This window comes from Tiliqua scincoides, chromosome 1, assembly GCF_035046505.1.
Source record: "Tiliqua scincoides isolate rTilSci1 chromosome 1, rTilSci1.hap2, whole genome shotgun sequence".
In the NCBI taxonomy this organism is placed as follows: Eukaryota; Metazoa; Chordata; class Lepidosauria; order Squamata; family Scincidae; genus Tiliqua; species Tiliqua scincoides.
In genome coordinates this window covers 74,578,554-74,606,019 of record NC_089821.1, presented here as the reverse complement: position 1 = coordinate 74,606,019, position 27,466 = coordinate 74,578,554, and the positions used below count along the sequence as shown (strand labels likewise).

At 43.9% G+C, this 27,466-nt stretch overlaps 1 protein-coding gene across 1 annotated transcript; it reads right to left on the bottom strand.

Annotated features, from left to right (window-relative positions):
• Window positions 1-260: 260 nt before the first annotated feature.
• Window positions 261-27,013, bottom strand: PECR (peroxisomal trans-2-enoyl-CoA reductase). The gene is made up of 8 exons (XM_066632679.1): window positions 26,814-27,013; window positions 22,613-22,746; window positions 13,849-14,014; window positions 12,934-13,015; window positions 11,123-11,219; window positions 9,419-9,526; window positions 6,642-6,753; window positions 261-1,609 (listed from the first exon to the last, which is right to left on the bottom strand). Exons 1-8 carry the CDS (start codon window positions 26,932-26,934, stop codon window positions 1,521-1,523), a joined length of 909 nt encoding a protein of 302 aa, XP_066488776.1. The 5' UTR covers window positions 26,935-27,013; the 3' UTR covers window positions 261-1,520.
• Window positions 27,014-27,466: the final 453 nt, after the last annotated feature.

The window sequence follows — 27,466 nt, the reverse complement described above, 5'->3', positions numbered from 1 at the left end:
CTCCCCCCCGCCCCCACTGCCTCCCCCTGCAAGTACTTACAGTGGCTCAAACTCTCCACGAGAGTTTGAAAACCACTGATTTAATCCAATATCTCACAGTGGCCCACCAGATGCCTCAGGCAGCACACAAGACAACCTGCATCTTGTTGCCACTCTCCTTGTATATGGCATTCAGAGATCAAATACGTGTGTATAAGAAGGTATGCGGACTGCTCCAGCAGTACAAGCTATCATACACTACATAGATACTTTGAAATCCGTTTATCCATCTTACCATTTATTTTTTTATTTATTTGATTTATACTCCATCTTCCTCCCCAAAGGGCACCCAAGGCAGCTAACAATCAGTACATTAAAATACAGTATAATGTATACAATATAATGTATTGTAATCTTATATATCTTCCCTTCTGTGTCGATTTTATCTGGCATGTTGAACAAATAGAAAGATATCCCAGCAATTTTCTCATAAGTGTTTATCATCTTGTACAGTAGGCAGTGCATTTATTCCAAGAGCTCTAAGTTGATACTTATTCTGCGGAATACAAACAGTAAAGCATATTCATTATATGCCCACCTGGAAATAAGGCACATTTAACAAAGGTTTCATTTCTGAGTAAGCACACTGAATTTGGGCAGAATTTGGGCTTAAACTTTCTACTGAAATCAAAGAGACTTCAAATCTGAATCACACATAGAAGCTATTTCCAATTGTAATTTTGTTTAATTAAAAAGGAAGCTCCTGTTGTTGCAATGGCCTCCTTGTTTACACACATTTTTCTACTTCCTCAGGACATTGTCAAGTGTAATACTGATAGGACTCTTTGACCACCCCAATTTCACTGCCCAAATTTCAATTTCTTCCAAGAGATTTTCCCATGTTGCCAATTTCTGGAAAGTTTACTTCTTTGTTAATTCAACCTGATGGCTGCACCACACAGTGCACTGCAGACCTAGCAAAGGGAACTGTAGGTAGCACTGCAAGCTTCCTATAGGAACCAGCCAATGTAGAAACTCCCCTTATCAGGAATAAGAATGTTTCCTCCTCATTTTCTCCTTGAACAAAGATGAGAGCATTCCCATTTCTCATTTTTAAGAAATGGAACGCAAGCCTCTTTTGTCATTTAGTGCTATGGAATGCAGAGTCATGGCAACAGTGTAAAGCAGTGGGAAAAGAGAGCCTTGAGATGTAGAACTTTGGACTCATTCCCCTCGCTGCTCTGGAATACCACTTGCCGTTTCATGGACGGAGCCGACAGTGTAATCAGACTGCAAGAGCAGAAATCACAAGATGACACATTTTCCCTTTCACATCAAAACCAGTAACAGGATGTGTAGACAAGTGGTTTCTCCAAGGACTGTTTTCTTTACAAAAGGAGAGTTTTCACATATCCATTATTATAGAAATCAATACAAAATACATCTTTTAAGCTACATGGTGTGCAGAGTTCCTTGAGATTGCAGTCAGGGACAGGGAGTATTCTTTTACTGATGGGCATGAAAGGAGACCAGCCCCAGATTTATAACTTTGATGAAGGTCTTCCAGAAAGCATCATCCTAAGTGCTTTGGCATTATCCCCTTCTGGAGCAGGTGGCCACCTGTCATGATCTGCAAGAAAGAATACGGGAAAACTTGGTTATTGATTACTTTGGAAAGCAAACAACTTCTTTATTCTTACCACAACTCAGCTATACCCAGGTTGAGATGTATCACACTTGAACAACTGAGAACATTCACGATGAGACAAGGCTAGGGGAAGAGATGCACTATGCAACAGTTTCTAATGCAGAAGATATTGTTATTTATATACCACTTTTCAACAAAATGTTCACAAAGCAGTTTACAGAAAAAAATCAAATAACTAATGGCTCCCTGTCCCAAAAGGGTTCACAACCTAAAAAGATAATATGTTAAAAAGTTAGTTTACATACAGGTGAAGCCCATTTAATCATGGATTTTACATCTGTGGATCAGCCTCTAACATGGGTCTCCCGGACCTGTGTTGAATCAGATTTGGCTTCACTGAACCTTCCAAAAGGAACTGTTGCACTTTCTGAAGGCTCTGTAGGCTTCAGAACGGCCCTGTAGTGTGAAAACACTACTTCCAGTTTTTGTCTGAAAACTGGACACATGTGTGCCTCTGTGGACAGGAACAATTTCTGCAGGTTTCAGAAAGTGCTCCTTCAGAGAGTTTATGGGGCCAAAAACCGCAGATTCTCTTATCTGCAGTTTTCAATATCCGTGGGTGGTCCAAGAACTGATCCCCGCCAATACCAAAGCCCCACCTGTATGTTTAGCATGCTCAGACTGAGTGCAATGCCTGGGTTTTCCAGAATTCACTTAAACAACAGTAGAAAGAGCAACAATAATTTGAGTAAGTATAGGTGAGGAATTGGGAAACAGGGACTAGAAACAAAGGATAGACAGGAGGCTTGGGAGGGCACAGAAATACTGGTCAAAATTCCTTGTTTGCTTTCTAAAGTGTCAGTAGACACCATCATGCCACTTCAGGTTCTACAATTATAGCCATCTTAGTGTTGCAGTAATGAGACACAAAGACGCTCCAGTGTCTTGTCACATCTGGATCAGCAGCTTTTTTTTTTGCAGCATTTGCTGCTGCTTGTATGAAGAGGGCGCTAATCTGTATCCTGTGGTCCATCACCAACTGTGGTCTATTCCCTAATTTTCTGCATGAAACTCAATTTTTTTCATTTCAGGAGGTAATGAGCTCTTAGGTCAGTGGTATTCAAACTGGGGCATTGCGACGCCCCAGCCTGAGGGTCCTGGTCCCTTTCCCCTTAAGGGGCAGGGGCAGCCAAGAGGCAGCAGAGTGCGATCGCCCCACTCTCACTTCCCCTGACCCGAGGAGCCCTGCAGGTGCTCATGCCTGGCTCCCCGCAGCCAGGGATGGCTGCTGCAGGGACTGGAGGGTGCACCCCAGTCCCTGCAGCCCGGTCAAAAGGGGAAGTGGAGCGATTGCGCACCACTTCCGGTTTAGCGGAGCGGGGCGCGATCGCTCCGCTGTCACCTTCCCTGATGCGGGGAGCCCTGCCGAAGGTCGCGCAGGGCTCCCCATACCCCCGGGGAGTTGCAGAGGGCTTGGGCAAGTGCACCAAGCCCCTGCAGCTCCCCTGAGTGGTGCAATCCTGGGGATCTTGCCGCTGCCTCCCCCCGCCCCCACAAAGACTTACTGCGGGATTCAAACTCCCTGCGAGTTTGAAAACCGCAGTCTTAGGTGATAAACATGGGTATTTTTTGTTTATAGAAGGTGATTTTGTACCATTGTACCTGTGCCTTCAGGACCGGACACCTTGTTTATTTCATCATATAACAAGAGCTAAAAACCTGGTAACATCCTTACATTCCTTTTAAAAACACTTTGGTTTGCATACAGAGTACTGCTTCTGTGAATGGACGTGCAAGTCTTGACTAGAAGGAACATTTCTCTTGTGGAAAAGGGCTGCTTCTGCTTCCAATGTTGAATGGTCAACATTCTATTTCTCTTTATTTCCTTTGATTCAAAGCATGCAGGAGACACTAATCTAAATCCATGTCCTTGGTGTTGGGGAGCTGTCTGGAGAGCAAGGGGCAGACCAGGAAATGACTTTTCCCAGAAGTGATGGCAAAAGCCCACAGATCCATAGGCCAACTTCTCATCTGAGCCACAATCACCCCCCCCCCCATCAATGGAGTCAATGCTCCAAATTTTAACAGAGACTTGTTTACTCCTTAAAATGTAAACAAAGTCTTCCAGCTCCAAACCCTACTGGGACAGTATATTTGGTAATTCATGACCTCCCTGCAATCCTGAATTTGGGAAAAATAACTTTTGTAAAACAAAAGGGAAGGTTTCATACCTCCAACGAACCTGATCAACCCCATAATTAAGCTCAATCTAGGAAGCAAGCAAGTGAGCCAATGGACCATCCAAACTAGTTGCTGCACCGTGAACTGGGTAGGAAAACAAAGACAGAACCCAGCAGGGTTCCTCAAAACAGGAAAAAGGAAGAAAAAATATACATGTGTAATATGTATGATATACGTACAGATTATAAAATGTATCAATGAGCACAAACCTATACAGACCTTTGGCTTTACAGCCTCATATTGTTCCTTTTCTACCTGCACTCCTGCTTTGCTGTTGTGTGTTTGGGAAATTTGCAGGTGCTTCATCGAATCACCCCCATTCCCACCTCTGAGAACCACCATGCCGGTTAGCACCCAGAATCAGTAACACCCTGCAACCTCCTTTTTTTCCAGCCTCTCTATCTCCCTGGGTACTACAGAAGATGCTGAGCCAACAAGGGCTAAGGGGCTAACCGTTTGGGTTACTTTTCTTTGTTCAAGCATCCATTCCCGCCAAGAAAGACAATTCAGCTCCCTTGTGGTGTGTCTCCCAGGGACTTACCCTGGGCAGCAATCCACAGTGGGGGGGAAAAGGAGGGCAAAGGAGGGCAAGCTGAAGGAGGGGGAGCCCAGCCCTAGGGAACCCTCAGGGGAATGCCCTGAGAGGACAAGGAGCCAGCCAGAAAGAGTAAGGTTCCTGAGCCATCACTACAACCAGCCTACTCACCCATTGGGCGGGGCAGGGGCCTCCTCAGAAACATGGCAGCCCAGGTGCAGCTACCCCTTTTAACAGGTAGGGCAGGGCCTGCAGGAGGAGGACTTGATATCTCACAAGATCTCAGACCCAGGTGGGGCCAGGAAGAGGCGGGGCTAGAAGGGCTGCCCAGGAGGATAAGAGGAGAGGAGGCAGCCAAAGGAGGGGGAAGCATCTTCCTGAGCTCCAGGAGGGAGGAGCTAGAGAAGGCAAGAGAGAGGAGGAAGGCCATGCCTCTGGAAGCTTGGAAGCAGACACCGCCAGGAGGCAGCCACAGGCCAGCCGAGGCCAGGGACTACGGCTCAGAGAGGGGAGAGTCTCCCCAGGGCTATGGGAGAACCCCAACAGCAGAGGACCCCAGGAGCACATCTAGGCTGACCCCACTTACCTGGAGGGAGGGCTATTCCCCATCTGGCTGGACGAGGAATCTTGAGACCGCTAGGCTAGAAACTACCTGGGAGAGCGAGGAAAGGAGAATACAATCCAGACCCTTCTCGTTCCAAGGAGACTGCCCTGGCGCACGGACCTTCCAGCTGGGAGCACAACGTACCCAGCCCAATTCATGATGAGGACTGCTGGAGAGGGGATCCGTGGGGTAACTGGCCCCCCTTGTCAGGGATTGTTATGGACTGTAACTGACACTGTATGGGGGATGCCCCGGGGGTTCCTGTGAGGAAACAGGGCCCCTCAGATGAATGAAAAGAACGGGACCAAAGTAAAAAAGGTCAATAAACCCCTTTTTGCTGCTCCCCGTTTTTCGCGCTGGCCAGGGAGAGACTGGGCGGGACTGGACTGCATAGTAGACACAGCACCCCTTGACTCCGCTCCCAAGATGGACATCACATGGTGCTACCTTCAATGTTACTGCATCTTTGCATGCTAAGGGGTGGCTCTTTCTGGCTTTGAGCCCCTCTATGCCCAGGGAGACATATGTAGTAGGTCCCTGCCACTGCAGCTTCTGCAACACAGTGCTCTCAAGCCACACAGAAGCAATAATGGTACTACTGTCCTGCAGCACAGACTCACCCACTATTTACCCAATCATTGACTTGTGTGAAGACATACTGACTGGACACCTTCTTGCTTTACTTTGCTGTCTGCAAGTGCAGTGTGTGTGCAGGCATTAATCCATTTCCTGAACGTTCCCTCCTTTCTGCTAGTCTCCATCCTTCTCTGCACTCTAAAACCTCCACTTCTTTATCCTAGGTTCCCCTGGAAAGTTCCTTGTTACCCTATGCTCCTTCCTCCCATGTTTTATCCATCTTTGCTCTGCCCCTTTTCAGGAGTTCCTCTCTCCTCTAATCCTTTTTTCACCTCCTAACCATTTCCCCTAGGGCTCCAGTGTGCATGAATATTAGCCATAGAATCCCCCTATCTAGAGAGAATGGCAGTAGGTTGTTTCAGTTAGGCCCAGTTTGGTCTCCTCCTTTGGTCTGAGCACTAAAATGAACTTTTTGTACCTTCACCTTTATCTCCATTTTCCTTTCTTAGCCCTGCCACTGGCTACCACACTGGGTGCCTGCACTTGATTGTTCTTTCCTCTATGTGTGGATTTCATGTTTTTTAAAAAAGCACTACTAGTCACACCTTTGCATAAGGAGAAGGTTCCATTCATTCTCAGAGGCAGCTTGTATTCACAGAAGCAGTACTCTGGATGCAATCCAATGCTTAAAATGGAAGGGTTACAGATGCACAAATATAGCATTGATGAGAAAAATATGTAAACCTTAAATTGACAAGTTTAGGAGAAGGAAGCAGATCCATATGAAATATACAATCATTTTACACTTAGTATGCTTCCTAAATGAAATGTGAAAAGGCAGACCTTTTTCAAAATAGCTCTAGAGACCAATTGGTCATTCTGGCATGACCATGAGTATCAGAAAGATATGTAGAGAGCCAAGTACTGTGCCCTTACATAGTCTACACTGCAGAATAGTTTTTTCTGACGCAGCAGAACCTTGACCCTGGGTCTTTAGTAAGATCTCTTAAAAATTTCAGTGGCCAAAGTATTTTCAAAAACCGAATCTTTTATTTTACCTGGAACAGTCCAGTTAGAGGAATATAGGCATTGTCCACCATCAACAGTCACAGTTTCCCCAGTTATAAAGGAGGCAGCTGGAGAGAGCAGGAAACACACCAGGGCAGACACCTTACAAAGAATCAAGACATCTGCTTATTATAAAGTGGGTTCAATGAGTACTACCACCATGTCAGTGACACGTTGCAAGTGATTCTCAGAATCAAAATTATTCAATCAATAACAGACGCTTCGGATCCATATTCCATAGAGAAAGGAACATCATACTGAACATTAAGTTTTTAATTCAAAAAGAAATTCAACAGGTTCTACAACTTAGTTCCTGCAATCCTAGTTAATAGTTTCAAATTTTCTCTGGTTTGAGAACCTCATTGGAACTGCAAGTACTCAAAAGTCAGCTTCAAAGCTGACAATATGAGAAACTGCATTCAAAAGGTCAAGAAGTACTTTCGACCAGTGTGTTTAGTCTGTGGTGTTGGCTACTGCACTGGAATAAATGAGACATCTCTGCTGAATAAACACGTTGAGTTCTAAGAGCTGAAGACATATTATAGGTTTAGAGTGCGAGGCACGTAGCTGCCCCTTTAAGATACACATAATGGAAACTGTCTCTATGAGTTTGCCATTTTTCCTTCTGCGCACAATGGGCCAACACATCTGTGTACATTTATTTTCAGGCCTTTATAACGAAATGACCTGTGTGGCAAATAAACACAGCCTTATTCTAAACAAAATTTAGTGGAGGTGGTACTGAGATTCTCTTCATGTCTTAAATTACATCAGGAAAAAAGTTTAAGTTTTAGTTTAAGTTTAAGAACACTTAGTATTCTGAAGCATCATAAGTCTGAAATACTAAGGAACCAAAGTTCCTGTACTCTTGCTCCTTTGTTTCAAACAAGAAACGGGTCACTTTTATATTCTCATGACTTATCTTATTCTTCATACAGTAGTCTAGAGGCTGAAAAAATATTTTGCTTCACAAACAGACCCGCAGCTTTTAAAAAAGTTTCTATACTGCTTTTTCATAAGTGCTTCAATAGATGCACAACAAAAATCAGGTTACAGTTAAAAAAAACACCATAGCAGATGACCATTATTACCAACACTGCTCTTATACACATGCACATATCCACTACCCCACATGTACAAACACACATAGTCTTGGACTCAGGTTTGCCCAGCCCAAAATTAAGCTAAATAGGGGAAATTTATACTCCAGAGGTGAATGACTGTTCTGGGATTGTTGACTGGATAGTAGAGCAAACCACCTCCAAGTGCCTCTAATTAGGCTAACAGGAGCCCCAAGACAGTTTTCCAGAAAAAAGGTTTTTTGAAAAAATATAGAAAAACAAGGAAAACGCAACATTTGCTTACGATAGTGGTTTTCAAACTCAGTGAGTTTGGAAACCACTCTAAGTTCTTGCGGGGGCGGGGGAGGCAGCGGTGTGATCCCCAGGATTGCACCGCTCAGGGAGTTGCAGGGGCTTGGCTGGACTTACCAGAGCCTCCTGCAGCCTCCCAGGTGTGTGGGGAGCCTTGCGCAAGTGTCTGCAGGGCTCCCTGATGCTTCAAAAGTTAAAGTGGAACGATCGCTTCTAAAGCAACGGGGAGCCCTTCAGATGGTCGCGCAGGGCTCCCTGCACCCCTGGGAGGCTGCAAGAGGCTCTGGTAAGTCCTGCTAAGCCCCTGCAGCCCCCTGAGCGGCGCAATCCTGGGGATCGTGCTGCTGTCTCCTCCCTGCACTCCTTACTGCTCCCACCCCTCAAGGGGCCAGAGAGCAGGACCCACAGGCCAGTTTGTAAAGCCCTGACTTACGAGATCATGTGCACAAAGATTTAAGAGGATATGCATGAAAAAAGTTTAGATACTGGGGGAAAGGGTTAGGAGTTTCCCTGTACAACAACTTCTGCCAATCCATGTTTTTCCTTCCTGTCCCCCTTCAGAAGCACCCCAAAATACATATATTCATACTGTAACCATCATGGTTAGGCAAACAAGACACAGGTAACACCGAATTTTGATATTTGTTCATTTTCTTAATAAACACACATGCTTTGAATAGATGCTCTCTCTCTCCCCCCAGTCTAGTCTTCAAAAAGGGGGTTCCATTGATTTCTGTATGGTGCTAATTTGCATCCAGTTTGGATCCTTTATCAAGGAGCTATTTTATTTTGCTGTGGCTATTATTTTTCTTAATATTTTTCTTAACAGAGGCAGAACTGGTCAATCTGTGTTTTCCTTAAGGGAAACATTTATTACATTTCCCACACTTGGTAACACAGAGATTACCACTAAAAAAGAACAATGTGTGATCAACAAATTGTTCTTCTGAGAATGGCAGGATCTACCACCCAACAGCCCTGCCAAAGATCTTAACATCTGGGCAGAATCATATGGGAGGAGACAGTCCTTAAGATATGGTCTTAAGGTCGCAAAATGTGGAAGGCTTTAAAAACTACCAGCACTTTCTGGGCATGATTTAGTTGTGTGCCAATGCATATTAGTTGCACAGTCCCTAGATCCCAAAAGCAGTCTAGCTGATTTATTGAGAGTTCCCTCTTTTCAGTACAACAGCTCAATCTCCCTTATCAGAGGTACCATTAACAAGAAAGGTAGCCACAGGAAAGGTAGCCTTCGCCTTCATTACATGCAGGTAGGATCTGAACTGGGCTGAAATTAGTGCAAGCATTTTGTAGAGAAAAATCCAAGGGTTTTTAATCACCTGACAATGTTCCTCAGTGCAAAAAGTAATAGTTACATTGCGATATTACTATACCTCTTCAGGAACTCCTAATCTCCTTGCAGGAATCCGTTGAATGTACTGCTTAAACAGTTGTTCCCCATCTTTGTAGTGTGCAACAGCAGTTTCTGAAAATATTACACCCTGTGTTGAAAAGACAGTTACTGTAAGGCTCTGCAACTGCTTTATACACCAACAATGGATGGTTTGTTTTCCCCCAACTGATGATTTGTACATCCTAGATAGCAAATACTTAAATTACTAAATATGGATTTCAGATCAACATGCCACCAAAGCAAGAACTAGTTGCCAAAAAGAAGAGTTATTTCAACTATTAGAAACCAGCATTTTCAGGCAAAACTTGGTCCTCTCCAAAGTGAGCATGATTCGCTCAGTAAACATGGCTGTGCATGTGCCATTGTTCTGCTCAGACAAAGAATGTGGTTCTCAATGCATAGTTTAGTTCTAAGAATCTCAGTTTTTGTCTGAGAAAAAGTCTCTAATCCCTTTGTGAAAGTAATAGCCACAGCATGGAAATCACTTTGTGAGATCTCAGAAGGTGGGGACAGTAGCAGGGAAGAAAGCAAATTGGATTTCAAATTATCTGAGGGCAAGACCCAGCATCTTTGGATAGCTTCTTCCTTCAACTGGTTAACAAGTAGAAAACAAATAATTTCATGAAAGTGTGCTTACTCTGTAATCCAGAAAGGAGGCAGAACGTAGCTGTTCCTGGTGCAGAATCTGAACTACTCTGGTGCAGATTTGATTTCCCCCTCCCCTTCCCCACATTCCAGTAAATCTGTACTCACAGTAAAAGACTAGTTTTATTTAGATTTAAAATGCTGAATTTAAGACTCACTGGCACGTAATAGCTCTATCCTATTGAGCAGGGGTGCCCAAACTTGTGGCCTTTGAGGACTCCCAATCCAGCCCTCAGGGAGCTCCCAGTCTCCAATGAGCCTCTGGCCCTCTAGAGACTTGCTGCAGCCTGCGCTAGCCTGATGTAACTACTCTCAGTGTGACGGCCAACTGTTCATCCTCACACGTGAGCTGTAGGATGAGGGCTCCCTCCACTGCTTGCTGTTTCACATCTGTGATGCTGAAGCAGCGGCAAAGGAAAGGCTGGCCTTGCTTTGTGCAAGGCCTCGGCCCCCAACACAGTGTCAGAGAGTTGATGTGGTCCTCCTGCCAAAAAGTTTGGACACCCTGGCTATTGAGGATTGGGCTCCTGGGCAGAGCTTGTTGTGACAGCGGATGGCTGCCAACAGCACATTCAGCACTCTATCAGCAACCATCTTGCATATGCTGCTGCAAGCAGCAGTAGCAGCACTGCAAAGCTGCCGCCAGTTCCTGCTATGCCTGCTGGATCAGATAAAGCAGTGGTGCAGCACAACTAGATGGACAGGAGGAAGAATGGAAGATAGGGAAGTGGGAGTGGGGGATCCAGCAGCAATGGCACATACCAGTTCCTATCCCCTCCATTTAAAATATCCCTGCCCCTTCTCCTCAGACATAACACTGGCTAAAGAGCTGGCAAGCAGGATGCTTAAGGAGGGGTGAGGGGAAATAATTCCTAGTGCATCTCCAATATATGGAGGAATAAAAACCACTGATTCCAACTGCAGCATAATCAAGCTAAAATGAACAACATTGTTTCAGGCAGGCAGGCAGTGCATTTGGCCAGACCCTTTGGGGAACAAAGGTCTTGCTGTTTGCCTGGTCACATGTTTGGTTACCTACCGGGGCAACAGAGTTAATTCTCACTCCACTGTGGGCCCATTCAATTGCTAAGCTTTTCGTCAGGTTATCAACTGCAGCTCTTGCTGCACCACTGTGCCTATGGAGAAAGGAAGTCAAAAAGTGTAAATCAGCTTCCCTCAGTAAAGTACCTGCCATGCTATGGCAGCTGAATCAAGATAATAGGCAATATTTTCACAAGGTATTGTGGAGACAGTTGTCTATAGTTCACCATCAGTGGCCTGAAGCCTTTAGAACAGTGGTTCCCAAACGTTTTAGCACTGGAACCCACCTAAAAAAAAAATCTTTACCAATCACAAAGGTTATTTGGCCATAGTGTCCCCCCCCCCCCAAGTAGCAGTTTGTTTAACCTTAATGCTCATAGTCTAATTGTCTAGTCTACTCATAGTCTAGTCTAATTGTCAGTTTCATGACCCACCAAAAATTGGGTCAGGACACACTGGTAAGCCATGGATCCACAGTTTGGGAATCACTGCTTTAGACTGTATTACTAGCCTCCAGCCACAACAATATTTGGAAAGCCAACTAGGCTAGTGTTTCTCAACCAATTGTACAAGTACCATCAGTGATATTTCAGTGCTTGTCTTGTAGCATCAGATCTCCCAACCCAGAACTAGCAATGATGTCATTGTCAGTTACTTCCGGTGGCACTTCGAAAGGTGGACCACGTGAAATGGTACAGCAGAGGACAAACACTGAGAAACACTGAACTAGGCTCAAACCCTAACAAGCAGTCTTCATTTCATAGATCTTCATGGTTAGCGAACAAACTATTTGGACATAACAGGGCAGGCACATCTAGAATATTTACCATGAGCAAAGGAGCACATTCGCAAATATATCATCTGGCATGTCTGTAGAAATGCCAACATGATTAGCAAGTCAAAGGCTGGATGGCTGAAGGCTTACAGAAGAACTCTGCTTTTCTTGTTTGCTTATTCACAATTACACCATCCCAACTGAAAGCTTACATAATGTAAAGATTAGCATTCCTTCATGGCTCTCCAGACTGCACACATGCCAACGTTTGAGATTATAGCTGTAGGTGGAAGCAAATGTTTTCTTACAAAACATGGAGATATTTGAGATGCAGAATAAAAAAGTCTCATACAGCCAGGATAACCAACTAACATCCCATGTTTGTCACTTGGGTAGACAAACAGCTGCTGCTTCCTATTAAGTTAGAAACACTTCTAACAAGGAAAGAGCAAATCAAGAGCTCCAATGTATCTTTTCCATTATGCTTTCTGCTCAGAGCCAGCAGGCACTCCTTCCATCCCGTAAGCAAGAATAACCCAGAGGCAGAGATTGCTAACATGCCTGCTCCTTTCATTCTGGGAGAGAACCAACCCAGTTGTTAAAATTGGGAAAAACCAGATTCCCCTTAATCAAGCTGCTCACAGCATGTGAGAAAGCTGTTGTGGAACAGTCACCAGTAACAGGTAAAAACAACACATTCCCACTCTGTCTGTGAAAGCATTACATTCAGGTGACTGGTTGAGAAGAAATGCAGCCTGTTGTCATTTGAGGGCTGTCTCCCACATTAAGCTCCTTGTTGTTCAGAAGAGTGCTCTCAACACAGCACATAAACAAGTGTTATTTATTGGAGTATATGGAATGGAGTATATGGGATGTGGGTAGTAGCCCTGAATTTCAGAAAGGTCACTTTCAATAAATGCATCTCAGGAAACATATCTGGAAAATGCATGTCATGACTAAGAAATTCCATCTTTGTTCATACAAAGAGGTGCTCACGTGTCTTAAAGTAATTTGGATGTAAATAACAGCCTTACGACATTCCAGGGAACCCTTTCCACATATCAGCCACAATGTTGACAATGGCACCTCCACGGTCTCGCATCCAAGCATTGTATACTGTATGGAGATAAAGGAAGTAAGTGAGAATCTTTATGCTGCGAGATGGACTGTGTTGAATAGTTAAAAGGAAGCCAGTAAATGGAATGAAGTCTTTTCAGACCTTAAGGCTCAGGTGAGCATGGATTTTGTCAAGGACATCTGAATGTAGACTTATACCTTATTAAGACTTATACCTCTGTTAACTGCCAAATGGTGGCCAATAAGGAAAACGCTTTAGCTTTCTCATCCTTAATATTGATCCCTCTGGGCAAACTACCTTCATCTAGGAGTCTTAGGGACTTAGCTTTCAGGGTTTTTGTCTTCTTAAGCTCTCTTGGGGGAAGTAGAAGAACTTTAGGGCAAGGGGACAGAATCAAGAGAACAGGTTATCTTTTCCTTGGTTCAACAGCCTTTACTGTTCTACCAACCCATGTTCATCTTGAGACACCAAGGAGAGCCAGTCTCTTCCCCTAACAGGCCAAGTGTTATCCCTTGCAACAATCAAGCAATGAGCACTAACTAATTGGTAAGATACCACCCCTTAGCTCTCAGGTGTTGCCTCCTGCCTAAAGTGTCCGAGACTCAGGGGTCTGAGAAACATGATTTTACCCTACCTAGCAGTATTTTTCTTTATGCATTTTCCCCTCCTTTTGAAGACTAGTCAAGGATTTTCAAAAGGAGAGAAAAAACAAAGGGAAAAAAATATCAAGATTTCACAGAGATGTGTTTGTGACACATGTTACTATTTCAACACCTTTTGCGTTGTATCAGATTCTAAGTACCAAAATCCTAGACGAGGAAAACCGAGAGAAAGTTCTTCAGATGGCTTAGTTGCCAAATGTAACCCTTACCTGCTTTACAGCAGTAGAAGGTCCCAGTCAAGTTGGTATCAATTACTGCATTCCAGCCTTTCATGCTGATTGCTTCTGCTGGGCTAGGGAACTGGCCTCCTCCATTGTTTACCAAGAAATCTATTCTACCATGAAGATCCAATGTTGATTTCACCAGTGCCTCTACCTACAATAGTAAAGAAATTAGCTTGGTGCGGCTACATGTAGTATCCTTTCACATTGGGTATTTCCACCTACAGGCTTTCCTTATAGGTTTGTCCATGACAAAACTGTTGATAGATATTGTTTGGAAGTAGCCTTTTTTTGATGGGAGAGAGTATACACGAGCAGCTTTAAGGGCTCATAAAAAAAACTCAGCACTAAGGATAACCCACAACTTCATGGCTAGAGGTGTAGCACCCATTGGAAAAATCTTGAAAATGGAATTTTAGAGCATTTTTTTGGAAAGACAGGGACCCACTGTAGCAGTCTAACTACATTTCACAGTTTGTTATCATGAGCATTTATTGAATAAAGCATGAGTTTTTGTTAATAACATGAACAATGCAGGGGGTGAATAACAGAGACTTTCCTGCAACAGAAATACTATTAATGTACAGAAAAGCCCACTCTTATTTAGACCAGGAAGCAGTTAAGGAAGTTACAACATGCTCTCTATTTGGAATATCCCTAAACTGCTAGAAACTCATAGTATCAGGAAATTAGGCACACTTATAGTAATTATTATAATAAAGTCTCAGACCGTAAAGACATCCAACCATTGACTAAGAATAATGCTACAGACTCAACAGCAAAACCTGACTACAGCAGTTAAAACACAATAGTCTATGTCACACACAGCAACTAGCTAAGCATCTATAAAGGCCCTACATGGAACAGAAATCTTAACCAATCATAGCAAAGTCCCTAAGAAGCCTGGACTGATAAGCTTAGGGCAGCTATACACCTTTCAGCACAATCCTAAACAGGCTTTATTCAGTTGCAGGTTCCACTGTGCGATATGAGACTTACAGTGCAATCCTATGCAATTTGCTCAGAAGTATGTCCTACTGCATTCAGTGGGGCTTACTCTCAGGAAAGTATGTGTATGATTGCTGCCTTAGGATTCTAGCTTGTCTACACTCCCTGGAAGTAAATTTAATTAACCAAATGGGGCTTACTTCTGAGTAGCTATGCACAAGATTGCACTGGTAAGAGCATGTTCAGCATAGCTGCCTCTTACGGTTGGGAAAAGGATAACAGCAGAGACAGATGAAATAGCTTTACACCTCTGAAGAGCAAGTTTCACAGCTTTATATTGCACAACCTTTCCTACTGTTTGTAAGGCTTTCATCTAATATAAAATGGCCTACTCTTCCTTCTTCAATACAGAGTTCTGAGAAGCAGCTCCCACATTTGTTGTGGTTGCTACTGCTAGCAGCAGCCTTTTGCTTTTGTTTCTTTCGACATCTTCACCTGTGTGATGCATTTCAGAGCTCTTATTTTTTAAAAACTTTTCAAGTTGGTATTAAAATCTGGAGATCAAAGCTGAACTGTGGCAGGGGACTCACCAATGCTAATCAGAATGATACTATCTAGCCTGTTTGCATTTAATCCAGCCCTAAATGGCATTTATGCAGCAGTGTATTCTGCACTAGAATACAAAGGGAGAGCCTTCCCATGATTATCCACAAGTCTTGTATCAAGTGTATGCTTCTTACATCTCCTAACTTGTACTTGCAGTCTTCACAAGCCTAGAAGGATTTCTTCATCTTTTCTAATGCTAGTTCTGCATTGTTCAAAGAAAGTTGGGGAGAAGAGTTATTTGTCTAAATCAGTATTTCTCAAACTGTGGGTCAGGACCCACTAGGTGGGTCGCAAGCCAATTTCAGGTGGGTCCCCATTCATTTCAATATTTTATTTTTAATATATCAGACTTGATTCTACCATTGTATGTGACTGTATTTGGGGACATGTTACAGACCTGTACTTTTAACAGGCTACTATGTATATCCTTTTAACAATGATAGTCAGTGGGACTTACTCCTGAGTAAGTGCGGGTAGGATTGCAGTCTAGGATTGTTAAAAACTTTCCTGCTTGATGACATCACTTCCGGTCATGACAACACTTCTGGTAGGTCCCAACAGATTCTCATTCTAAAGTGGGTCCCGGCACTAAATGTGTGAGAACCACTGGTCTAAATAGTTCTTAAACATGCTGCATATTAGTAAAGAAAACATTCTAAAGGATGAAAAGAATCTATGTCAAGCAGCAGCAGAATAAGACAGAGGCCTAGCAAGGGCAAAGAACAAATTAACTCAAACTGGAAAATAAAGACAAACAAGAGTGTGAGAACCTCAAGGTTTTTAATAAAAAAGGAAAAGACCAAATAATCAATCAATAAAATAGGTATGTAAAAATTCTTAAGCATTAGACAAATACAAAAGACTGATAATTAAAAGTTAGCTGCAGCCCATGTCTTCTTAATACATTTACCAATGTGGGCCTGGATTAACCAAGTTATGAAACCTGGATTTCACAATGTATTGAAAGCCTCAGAATACAGGGCAAAGTCCATCCAGGAGCTTCAACCTCCCCTTCTGCATTACAGCTCCACCACAGGACACTGCAAGGCCATCCACAACATTTACATAATTAGGTACAGATTAACAAGGGTTGGCAGTTTGCTATAAGCATTGAAGACTGTGGTGAATGCTGCATGCCAAACACTGAGAGCCAAATACATGAATGATTTTTTTAAAATGGTAGTAGCAATGTGAATTTTAAGCCACTGAATTATTCTGATCAAGGAGAAACAACCTTGTTTCTAAATAAGATTGGTTCCCTCTGACAAACTCACTCAAAATCCCCAAAGATCGTTTCAGTGAGTAATATGGGCTGCTAACTTGTACTCCGTGGGGATTGAGAGTGGCAGTTAACCTCATGAAGTGAAAAAAATTTCTTCTGCTCCAAGCTACTACTGTCAAGGTATTTGCAGATTAGGACAAATTTTATAATTGGGATTTGGGTACACTTGGAAATGTACCACTCCAAACCAAGCTGATGTAGCAGTTTATACTTGCCTATTGATTAGAATCAAATTACCAGTAATAAGCTCAAATTTAGCACCCCATATTTGCATCCAAATGGAAGATCCTTTGCCTGCAAAAACTCATGGACAACACATTGGTTGGTCTGGAAGGAGGCAGTGTTTTGGTGCAGAAGACTTACCAGGGCTACAAGCCTGGATTTTGTCCCAAAATATGAGCATTTACACAAAAACAGCTTATTGCAAGCTGGTTTTCAAGTGTTATATGAGAAAGAAGTAAAGCAGCCAGAGTGTAAAAGCTTTTTAGAACAAGAAGGAAAGCATCAGGGCCAAGAGTTATCTGCCCCTGAATAATTCACTCTCAGCCAGAAACAGAAGAGAGCTGTTGCCAAATCCCCAAGGAATAGGCTTTGAAAGAAGAAAGTTATTGAAATAATGAATCTATTCCCAAGACACTGTACAAACAAGCTGTTTACTTTTGCAACTCCTTTCCCCCCCCCCCTTTTTAATCTTCTGTTTTGAATAAAACTACCCTGTTGCCAAGAAGAAAACAGGGGTCAGGGGTAGGGGGTCAGGCTCCAACCAAAAAGAGAATAATGGGTTGGCATTTCTTTTTTAACCCATCTTCCATGCTTTCCACTTTAGAGCTTTTCTCTGAATTATTCACCAAGAGGCTTCACATTACTGACACCACTGCAGGACTTCCTCTGGAAATAGCATCACAGCACAGCTGCAAGCCTAATTAGAGAAAATGGCTTTCTCAGCAGATACTACTGCAGCTATGGGCAGGGGAAGAAAAAATAAAACTCAATACAGTACTGTTTTTGAGACAAGCACAGTCCTGCCTCTGTGCTCTTAAGCCTTTATCAAACAAAGCAATTTTGTCCATTTACTGTGCTCTGCCATGAGGACTAGAAACACACACGCGCACACACACACACGTTGATTTCATAGTGGTTATTAGTTTCATAGTGTGAAATGAGAATTTGACATGTGACAAGTAGCATACATGCTATCTCAGGTTTCCATCTCCAACACAACATACATTATGGTCTTCATTTAGAGTTTCACATTCTTGATATTCTTTGCCTAGCCTTTCCCATCTCACCATTACTTAGCCAAATTTTCATACTGTACAGTCTAGTACAGGGGTGTCAAACATAAGGTCCGGGGGCCAGATGCAGCCTGCGGAAGCTTTTTATTCGGCCCTCAGGCTCTCAGCTGCTGAGCAGTGCTCAGGTGTTACTGCCAAAAGCGCAGCCCCCCACGAAAATTGGTCTCTCCTAGATCCTGAAATATGATAAAGATTGCGTGTTTTTTCTTCTGTCATTTGTAGTTAATGAAATCCTAAGTGAGAAAAAGTGCTTATTTTTGGTTATGAGTTGTTTAATGACATCACTTCTGGCCCTGGTCTAGTACATAGTCTTAGAATAAGGCCCATATAGTGCTTTATTCTGTTCCCAATGAAAGCCAGCCAGATAAGATATTCATAAAGAATTTTCCCCCTATTGCTTGAACCCACCATCTGCTCCTCAGAAGCAGTGCCTGTATGTCAAAGTTCTGCACAGTTATCATGACCCAACCTGGTAAATATCATTTGAGGATGGTTGCAGAAGTTCAGTTCAGCCAAGAATCAACAGTACAAGAATTCCACTCAATATTGTTTTGGTAAAAGAAACTATCTCCTCACATGCCAAAATTGGATGGCATAACCAATGTCCACAAAGATAAGAATCCAGGGAGACCTGGATTCAAATCCCCCTTCAGACATGAAACTCACAGGGTGACCTTGAGCCAGTCACCACATGTCAGCCTAACCTACCTCACAGGACTGTGGCAACGATCACATGGAGGAGGGGCAAAGAAATATATACAACGCTACAAGCCTCTTAGAGGAAGGGAAGGATTAAAAAAACTGTCAAGAAACACAAAACACACAAATTTATGAAAGGTGGCAACAATCAATGGCTTAGATACTTGTTGCTTTTAAGTATTAAACAAATTCACAGAATTCTATCAGTAAACTATTGGTCATGAAAGCTAAACAGAATTCTCAAATAGACATTTCTAAATACTAAATGCTAATGACTAAAAGGAAAAGACTATTATCTTCATACTCTTCTTGTAAGGTCCCAGAAGCACCTGGATAGCCATTATTTGGAACAGAATACTAGAGAGAAGGTCTAGATCAGGGGTGTCCAAAGTTTTTGGCAGGAGGGTCACATCATCTCTGACTATGTGTTGTGGGCCGGGGAAAAAAGAATTTACATTTAAAATTTGAATAAATTTACATAAGTTTACATAAATTAATATACTAGAGGTGGAACTGATATGAAAGTCTTGCAATAGCTCAAGGCCTATAAAAGGCCTTGCACAAAGCAAGGCTGGTCTTTCCTTTGCTGCTGCTGCAGCATCACACACATGAAACATCAAGCAGTTGAGGGAGCCCTCATCCCACAGCTAACGCAAGAGGTCAAACAGTCACCCTCATGCTGAGAGCAGTTGCGTCAGGCCATTGCAGGCTCCAGCAAGTTTCTTGGAGGGCCAGAGGCTCATTGAAGACTGGGGTCTCCCTGAAGGCCACATTGGGAGTCCTCAAGATCTGCAAGTGGCCCTAGGGCTGGGGTTTGGGCATCCCTGGTCTAGATCAAAGGTCAATTTGGGCTTTTCTTAAGTACTTATGAGAATCATGTATGATGCCTGAGGGATGGTAACAACCTGGGTCAACAAACCTCTAATTCCAGCAATTCCTCTGTAAGACAGAAGTACAATACTGAAGGTAGACCAATATCAGCTAGTTAATCATCTCACAACCCAATCCTACTGCTGGACAGCTCTGGGAGCCCACGCACTGCAACAGTCATTGTAAATGTGTCATAAGGTATGTTGCCGAGGGCTGAAGGGAAAAGGTGTCAGTGGGGAGGCCAGTACTGGGCCTCCACGCCAGATGGAGGCCTTCCAGTGGTAAGTTCCCTGCCAAATGGTGGGGAGAGAACAACGGAAAGGAGGTGGAACTGGGAGGGGTAGAGAGGACGGGGGCAGTTTAGGCCCGGGGGCAGGGATGGTAGCCTTGGCTGCCACTGAATCTTATCCCCCCCCTCCTGGGCTTCGGAATCCAACATGGGTGCCTTCAGTTCTGTGCCAGCTAAACAGCAGACCTCCAGTGGCTTCCCTGGCTCCACAGGATACAGCAATGGCTCTGTTTCTGTTTCTGCATCACTGTACCGTGGGGCACTGGCCCAGATAGGATTAGGCTATCAGAGAGCTCATCCTGTCATTGCTGCTGCACAATTCAGATAAAACCAATGGGAAAGACACACGGTGCACTGAGACCAACTTCACACATGATCACATCCAAGAGCTCTATATTTCCCATCTCAGGCAAAGAGGGGGGCCTGGTCAGGCTGACTACAGTATACAGGGGACTGGATGCACAGCAGCCAAGAGCAACAGCGATTATAATGCAGCATCACTGTCTTCTTAACAAAGACAACTGGCAGACTGTGCAATGTTTGGGAGCTTTGTGCCAACAAGCAGAATTATTTATGGCACACTGGTGGGAAAGAAAGCTTTGTTAGAAAGCAAGGAGGCCCCTGAGGGTAAGGATGAACACTTTGCAACTCACATGCAATAAGTTATTCCCTAGACGCCTCACATAAATCTTCTGCTTCAGATCATTCAGAGAATGTACAAGAGTTCCAAAAGCCCAGTTATGAGACATATGAAATGACAACAGAAGCCATTAAAAGCAGAATAAAATGATGGCGGACCTGAAGGTAAGTCAGTGTCCCTCTTCAAAGTAAGAAAGCCACCTGGAGACTGACAATAGCTGTTTTTACAAATTGCAAGTAGTATGACAGCCTTATGGTGTCTGGTAAAATACATTTGCCAAGGTTCTGAAGCAGAACCCAAACCTGCTTAACTGAAGGCAACAGGAGGACAAAAGAAATGAGCAGATATAGCATGAGCAGCCATAGTTCCATCAATGTCTTCATCTCTCCACATAACAATTTCCCAAGTCAGGATTCAAACAAGAAAGGGTTTGTAAAGCTAACAATGTCCAGACGCGGACTACCTGGGCCATGGAGGGCCTCCACAGCCAGGCTACTTCCAGCAGCAACAAGGATGAGCTAGCCTGGATGCCAGTGAAGGCACCAGCAAGCACTGCAATAGCACATGCTGCTGCAGGTTTCGCTTCAGTGTCTCATGAACAGCAATTAGGCCTCCTAACTTGATCCCTGACTAAGTAGGGGCTCTGGAGAGCAGCCCAAAGGCAGCACCCAGCTTCAGCATGACCCCTCATCCAGAAGACATGGAATACCTCCAATCTAGGCAAAAGCAACAAAGGGGTAGAGAGGAGAGGAGGGGACTAAGGAGCAGAAGTAGAAGGAAGAGGGGGAGGGAAGAAGGAAGCAGGACAAAAAGGGGCAAAGAGGCTAAGCACCATCCAGGGTTTAAAACCCAAGGCCAAACCAATGATGGAGGACTACTGAGAAATACCTGACCCATGTAATAGGGATCAGGCGGAGACAGGGAGCAGATGGCAAGAAGGCTCTCCTTGCAGGGTTCCTGCCACATGCACACCATGGGGAGGAGCTTAGAACCAGGTGAACTGGCATATGTCTCACACAAATTAGGCAAACAAAAGCCGTACATTAAAAACAGAGAAGACTGAGTAGTGAAATCTGTGAAGTCCCAGATACTTTCCAAGTTTCGGATAAGGACTAGAGGAGTGGTTCCCAAACTTGTGGGTTGTGACCCACCAGCCAGGGAAAGCCCCGTCATTGACACCTTAAGGGGTGGGGAAGAAAAAACAAATGATGCAATCACCAGGATCACATCGCTTTTGGAGTTCCAAAACGGAACCCTAGTGGATTAAAAAAAAAATCAGTGGATAAAAAACCAGTAGAAAAATAGATTTAAAGACCCAGGTTTCTTGCCCCTCTGTTGCTCCTAATGGAATAAGGTCATGCCTCAACATCTGCAGAGGTTTGATTCCTGGACTCCCTGCTGATAACATAAAATGTGTTAAATAAAAGCAGTTAAAAAAAATAAAAAATGTGTCCCTTTACAATTGTGTTTTAAAAACAGCTTTTTGTAGAGAGGCAGTCAGCAATTAGAAATGCAAAAGACTCCATGTCTTTGCCTGGCTCAGCTGAAGAATGGAATGATCGCTTGCATGACTGTCTCTCTAAAACAGTAAGAAAAGCAGTTGTTAAACTGATTTTAAAGGGATGGATTTTTTTCCCCTTCTCCAGGGATCAGCACATGCCTTCTCATTTGCAGAGGCTATTCATGTTGAGTCAAATCTATGTATTTAAAAAAATCCGTATTTAACAAGGTTGAACCTTGGTTCACTAGCTTTAGTGAAAACAGAAAACATCAGTTGTTTCTGAAGTCTGTTAAATCAAGGATACATGTCTCAGTGTTGATGACACAGCTATGACTAATTACTAAAGTACTTTCACTATGAGAAAAAGACCTTAGTAACTGATTGCACGGGATTAAACATCTCATTACTAATTACATGGGATTAAATACAATTTATGCAATAAGATTTGAAGAATCTTTTCCAAGAGGTGGCAAACAATAGTGTTACACTCTTACAACCACTTCTGTGAGCACAACTGGTACAGTGAAACCAGCACCCCCTATAAGGATAACTCAATTAGGTCAATGCTTTGTTTCAAAAGTCAATACAACTCTACAAACCAGCACAGAAATACTTTTTTTACCTCCTCCTCTTTGCGAATGTTGCACTGTATAGGGGTCACTGTGGCAGAATTGGTGGATGGAATTTTAGCAGCCAGCTCTTTTGCTGCAACTTTTAATCGGTCCAGTTTGCGAGAGGCAATGACTACGTTACAACCTGTCAAAACAAAACCAGATGCATTTTTGACATTAAACTACACTATTAACATAATGGTTCCATAAAACTTTGGGAAGAATCAAAGCAGCCTCTTGCTCAACAAGTAGCACTGTATAGCGATGCCATGATGGTTATCTCAATTTTACTAGTTGAATTATCAAAAGTTTCAGCAATCTAGAAAATCTGCCAACAATAAAAAGCTTCCAAATCCAATATTTGGCTTACATGTTGTCCCTTTGCTATGCTATGCTAAAAAGTCACCTCCCAGCTATTTCTGAGCTAAACAATAGAATGAGACATTAGTGTTGTGTCAAGTGGAACACAAACAAGTCCTTGAAATAAAATAAAATAAAAACCTTACAATATCACTGTCATTTCTTCACCCGGACAAAGTCAGTAAACTATCTGCTAAAATACGGGAGTAAAACCTCCAATTAAAGGTTTATGGTGTAGAAACTCCAATTAAAAGCTGTTGTGGAAAAAGGTGGCTGCTGGCTTCCTAGAAACTGAACAAAAACAGCAACACTAGCCATGTAAAATGTATGCTAGGAAATTCTATGACTCACTAAAAACTTTTAAGTAGAAAGAGAATAAAGCATCTATCTGCTGTAGTGATGCATATACAGTGGGTTAATGAAAATGAGCTATACAGTACATGCATTACTATGGCACACCATATTCCATGGCAATCAAGCTGCTCACCTAAATAAAGGTGATAAAGGATGTCATCTATCCTTCACAGAACACATACAGAAGCTTCAACAGAGCATTAGCTTAGTGCTTTATCATTTCATAGTTACACACAAGAAATGAGGGACAGAGCACCTTGAAGGAACTAATGCTGATTAGCCTTGAGAACCATTATGCTTGAACCGAAAAGCAATGTACAAAAATATCCAGCTCTGATTCAACCAGCCAGTCACTTTCACCGCAGCGCTGAGTCCAATAATCCATCAGCAGCTTAAAGAATCACTGTTCACATTCTGGTTTGCTGGAGTTACCATTATATAACATTGATTAAGACAACCAACTAAGGGCCCAATCCTATCCAACTTTCCAGCACTGGTGCAGCCACAATGAAGCCCCAAGACAAAGGAACAAATGTTCCCATACCTTAAGGAGGCCTCTGTGACTACCTCTCCATCACAGGATGCAGTGCATGTCCTATTGGCACAGCTGCACCGGCAGTGGAAGATTGGATAGGATTGGGCTCTAACCAAAAGGCCAGAAAAACAAAAAAATTGTGAATTGCTAAGTTATTATACAATGTACTGCAAGGCTGAATAAAGAGGAAATAGATCAAATCTGGGGGAGGACAGGTTAAGGTGATGCAAGTTGTCCAATATTCCTCCTCCAGCTGAAAACACAGATGCAAAAGATAGCAGGAGGAGGGTGTTGCAAAAATTCTGAACCAGCTCAACCAAGGAGATATGAATAGCTGAGAAGTCAAATTGAATACACTAGAGCACAGGTGTCAAACTCATTCCATACAGAGGACCCAAGTTTAGCATTCATAGTGCCTACTGACAGTTGGAAGTGACATCACTAAGCAGCTGATGGCCAGAAAAAAGCACTTGGTTCTCACATAGAAACTCATTAGCTCCAAAAGACTGAAGAGAAAATGTGCAAGTCTTGTTTGTATTTTTAAGAAATGAAAGAGACCAAATATCAAACTGAGAGAACCAATTAACAATGGATAAATAGCTTCTGGGGGCTGCATTTGGTCTGTGGGCCTTATGTTTGACACCCCTACAGTAAAACACTAGTGAAACATGAGGGCTACAATCCTACACATGCTTAACTGGGGTTAAACCCCATTGAATACAGCAAGATGTAGTTCTGAGTAAGTCTGCACAGGATTGTGCTGCAGGTGTCTTGTTTTATAAAAAGGACAGCATTGCAAGGGGGGGGAATGCCAGTTTGCTCTTTTTAAAAAAACCATCTCAAATACCAAGAGATGCTTGCTCCAGAGCCAGAAAGGGAATGCATGCCTTGTGTGTAGAAAACGAGCTCATAATACCTGTACACAATATTGTACTATTAACTTAATTCAAATTCCTCCCTTCTCAGGAGAGGAATTAAGTCTTCCTTGGTTCAGTTTGACACATACAAAAACCCTATAGAACCAGCTTAACTAGATATTTCAAAAGGGGAAAAAATGTGGGCAGCAATGATGTCTACCTGTACATCAGAGAGAGCCACCATGATAAAAGCAAGTCTCAACAGCTCCAGATTTATTGAAAAGAGCAACATCCAGCTGACCTGACCTGAGCAACATCCAACATGGACTGAGCTGAGATTGTGCAATCGAGACAAAGAGAGATGGGAAAAAGATTCTGGAAAAACTGCATAACACACTAGATCAGGGGTGCTCAAACTTTTTTGGCTCGAGAGCTACTTTGAAACCCAGCAAGGCCCGGAGATCTACCAGAGTTTTTTTTACAATGTTCGCGCCATCATAACATATAACATTTATGTGTACAATGTATGTTGGTGTACCTTGAGCCCCACTGAGTATAACAGGACTTACTCCTGAGTAGACATGCCTAGGATTAGGCTGTGAGGCTGCAATCCTAGCCACACTTACCTGGGAGTAAGCCCCATTGAGTACAATGGGCCTTACTCCCGGTGTTTCCTCCCAGAGCCACCTGAAGGGGGGGTCGGCACTCCGCGATCTACTCATTTTGCCTCGCAATCCACCTATTGAGCACCCTGCACTAGATCAACAGATAGAACTTCTTGTACTTAAAGGTACTTTCACCACCATTTAGGCACATGAGCCTCATTCTCACCCAAACTTCAGCATCCCATCAAATCACAACTCAGTTCTTCAAAAGAGAACCTTCTCTCTAAACCAGCCATTTTCAACCACTGGTGCGCCACAAATGGTCGGCAGGTGTGCCATGGGAGTTGAGGAGAGGGTAATATACTAGTAGGGCCATTGGGGGGGGATGTGAGCTGCTGGCCATCAGAGCTGTGAACCCTGTCAATTGTCAAAGAACTGATGGTGTGTCTTGACAATTTTAGCACCTTCCCAATGTGACGCGAGATGAAAAAGGTTGAAAAATCGCTACACTAAACCAAAGGTGGACAAACTTTCAAACTTTCAGGGATTCAGGACCTTGAACAATTGTATAGAAGAGGAAATTTCAGCAGGTGTAACGTGTCATCTCACAGATAACAAGCTGTACCTGCTGAAATTTTTTCCTACACAATTGTTAAAGGTCCAGGATCCCTAAATTTGAAAGTTTGCCCACACCTGCTCTAAACTACTGCAGTAACCTTGAGCGACAAATATCAGATATGATACTCTTGGTCCCTCTTCCTTTTTGATCCTAACCGCTTAACCTAGTAATTTCCAACCCTTTTCATCTCATGACATACTAATGAGGGGCAAAAAGTGTCAAGGCATGCCATCAGGTTTTTGACAATTAACAAGGCACACCATGCTGTCAGTGGGAGGGGGTGCCTCACACTCTCCAATGGCCCTACTAATAAACAATCCTCCCTCAAACTCCTGTGGCACACCTGTAGATCATTTGTGTGCCATGGCACAGTGGTTGAAAATGGCTGCCTTAGAGCCCAGTCCTATGCATGTCTACTCAGACATAAGCCCAATTATAGTCAGTGGGGCTTACTTCCAGGTGAGTGTGGACAGGATTGTGGCCTTAACCTCTCAAGATTGACTTTGACATCTCATGGCTTCTGTTTCCCATTTCAGTTGAACCCTGTGACTCTGAATTCATGTGTACAGAGGGATCTTCTTGCCTCCTCCCCTTCAGTTTGACTAGGGCTGGCCCCTCTCTCCCCACCGCACAGCACTGTCTTCCTGGCAACTAGACGTGCAACAGGTGAAGCCCATTCCCAGCCAGTGCATCTCCTTAGTGCAGGAGAGGCTACACCTACTGAACTTCAGACTGCGTATCAAAGCCACACAAAGCAAGCCCCCTTAGCAGCCCACCTCCTCGATCCCTCCCAGCCTCCAGCTCCCCCCCTCAGCCCCAGACCCCCCCTTAGCCCCACCTGTGGGGCACCCCAGACTACCAGTGCCTGCTCCCCGTCCTCACCGAGCTCCAGCAGCTCAGCAGAGATGGCCTTGCCGATGCCGGTGCCCCCGCCGGTCACGATGGCCACGCGGCTGCGGAACAGCCCGGCCGCGAACACACGCCCCCCACCACAAGCCGCCATCTTAGATGCAGTTCTCACTTGAGTCCGAAGGGCGCAGTCATCAAAACAGTCCCACGGTGGGGGGGGAACCCTCAGGCCACGTGACCCTCCTCTAGCCCCGCCCCCTTTGAACCTCCAAGGTGGGCGGAGGCTGCAGCAACAGGAGCTCTGCACAAGGAGGAGAAGCATCCCAATGGCTTGCAAAGGGGGGCTGTCTCAGCATCTCCTCCTATTGGGTCGGAGGGAGGGGGCTGCAGGGGCCCCCCTTCTTCCAGCACTAAAGAGCTGTCCCTGCTGTTGCCTCTTCCCTCTGCTCTGCCTCTGGAGGAGCTGGAGCCCCCACCACTCAGCCTTCATCATCTTCATCATCATCATCACAACCCCCCGCGCAAGAAGAGCAGCTTTCTTCCATGGTGCCGCCCCCAGAAGGGGAGGGGGAGCAGTGGGTGGGTTTAGATCATCTCTCGCCCACCCTGCAGCCCCAGGAAGGGAAGGGCGTCCAGCTTCTCTCCCAGCCACCCACCCACTCCTGCAATGCAAGTCCATCCATGCA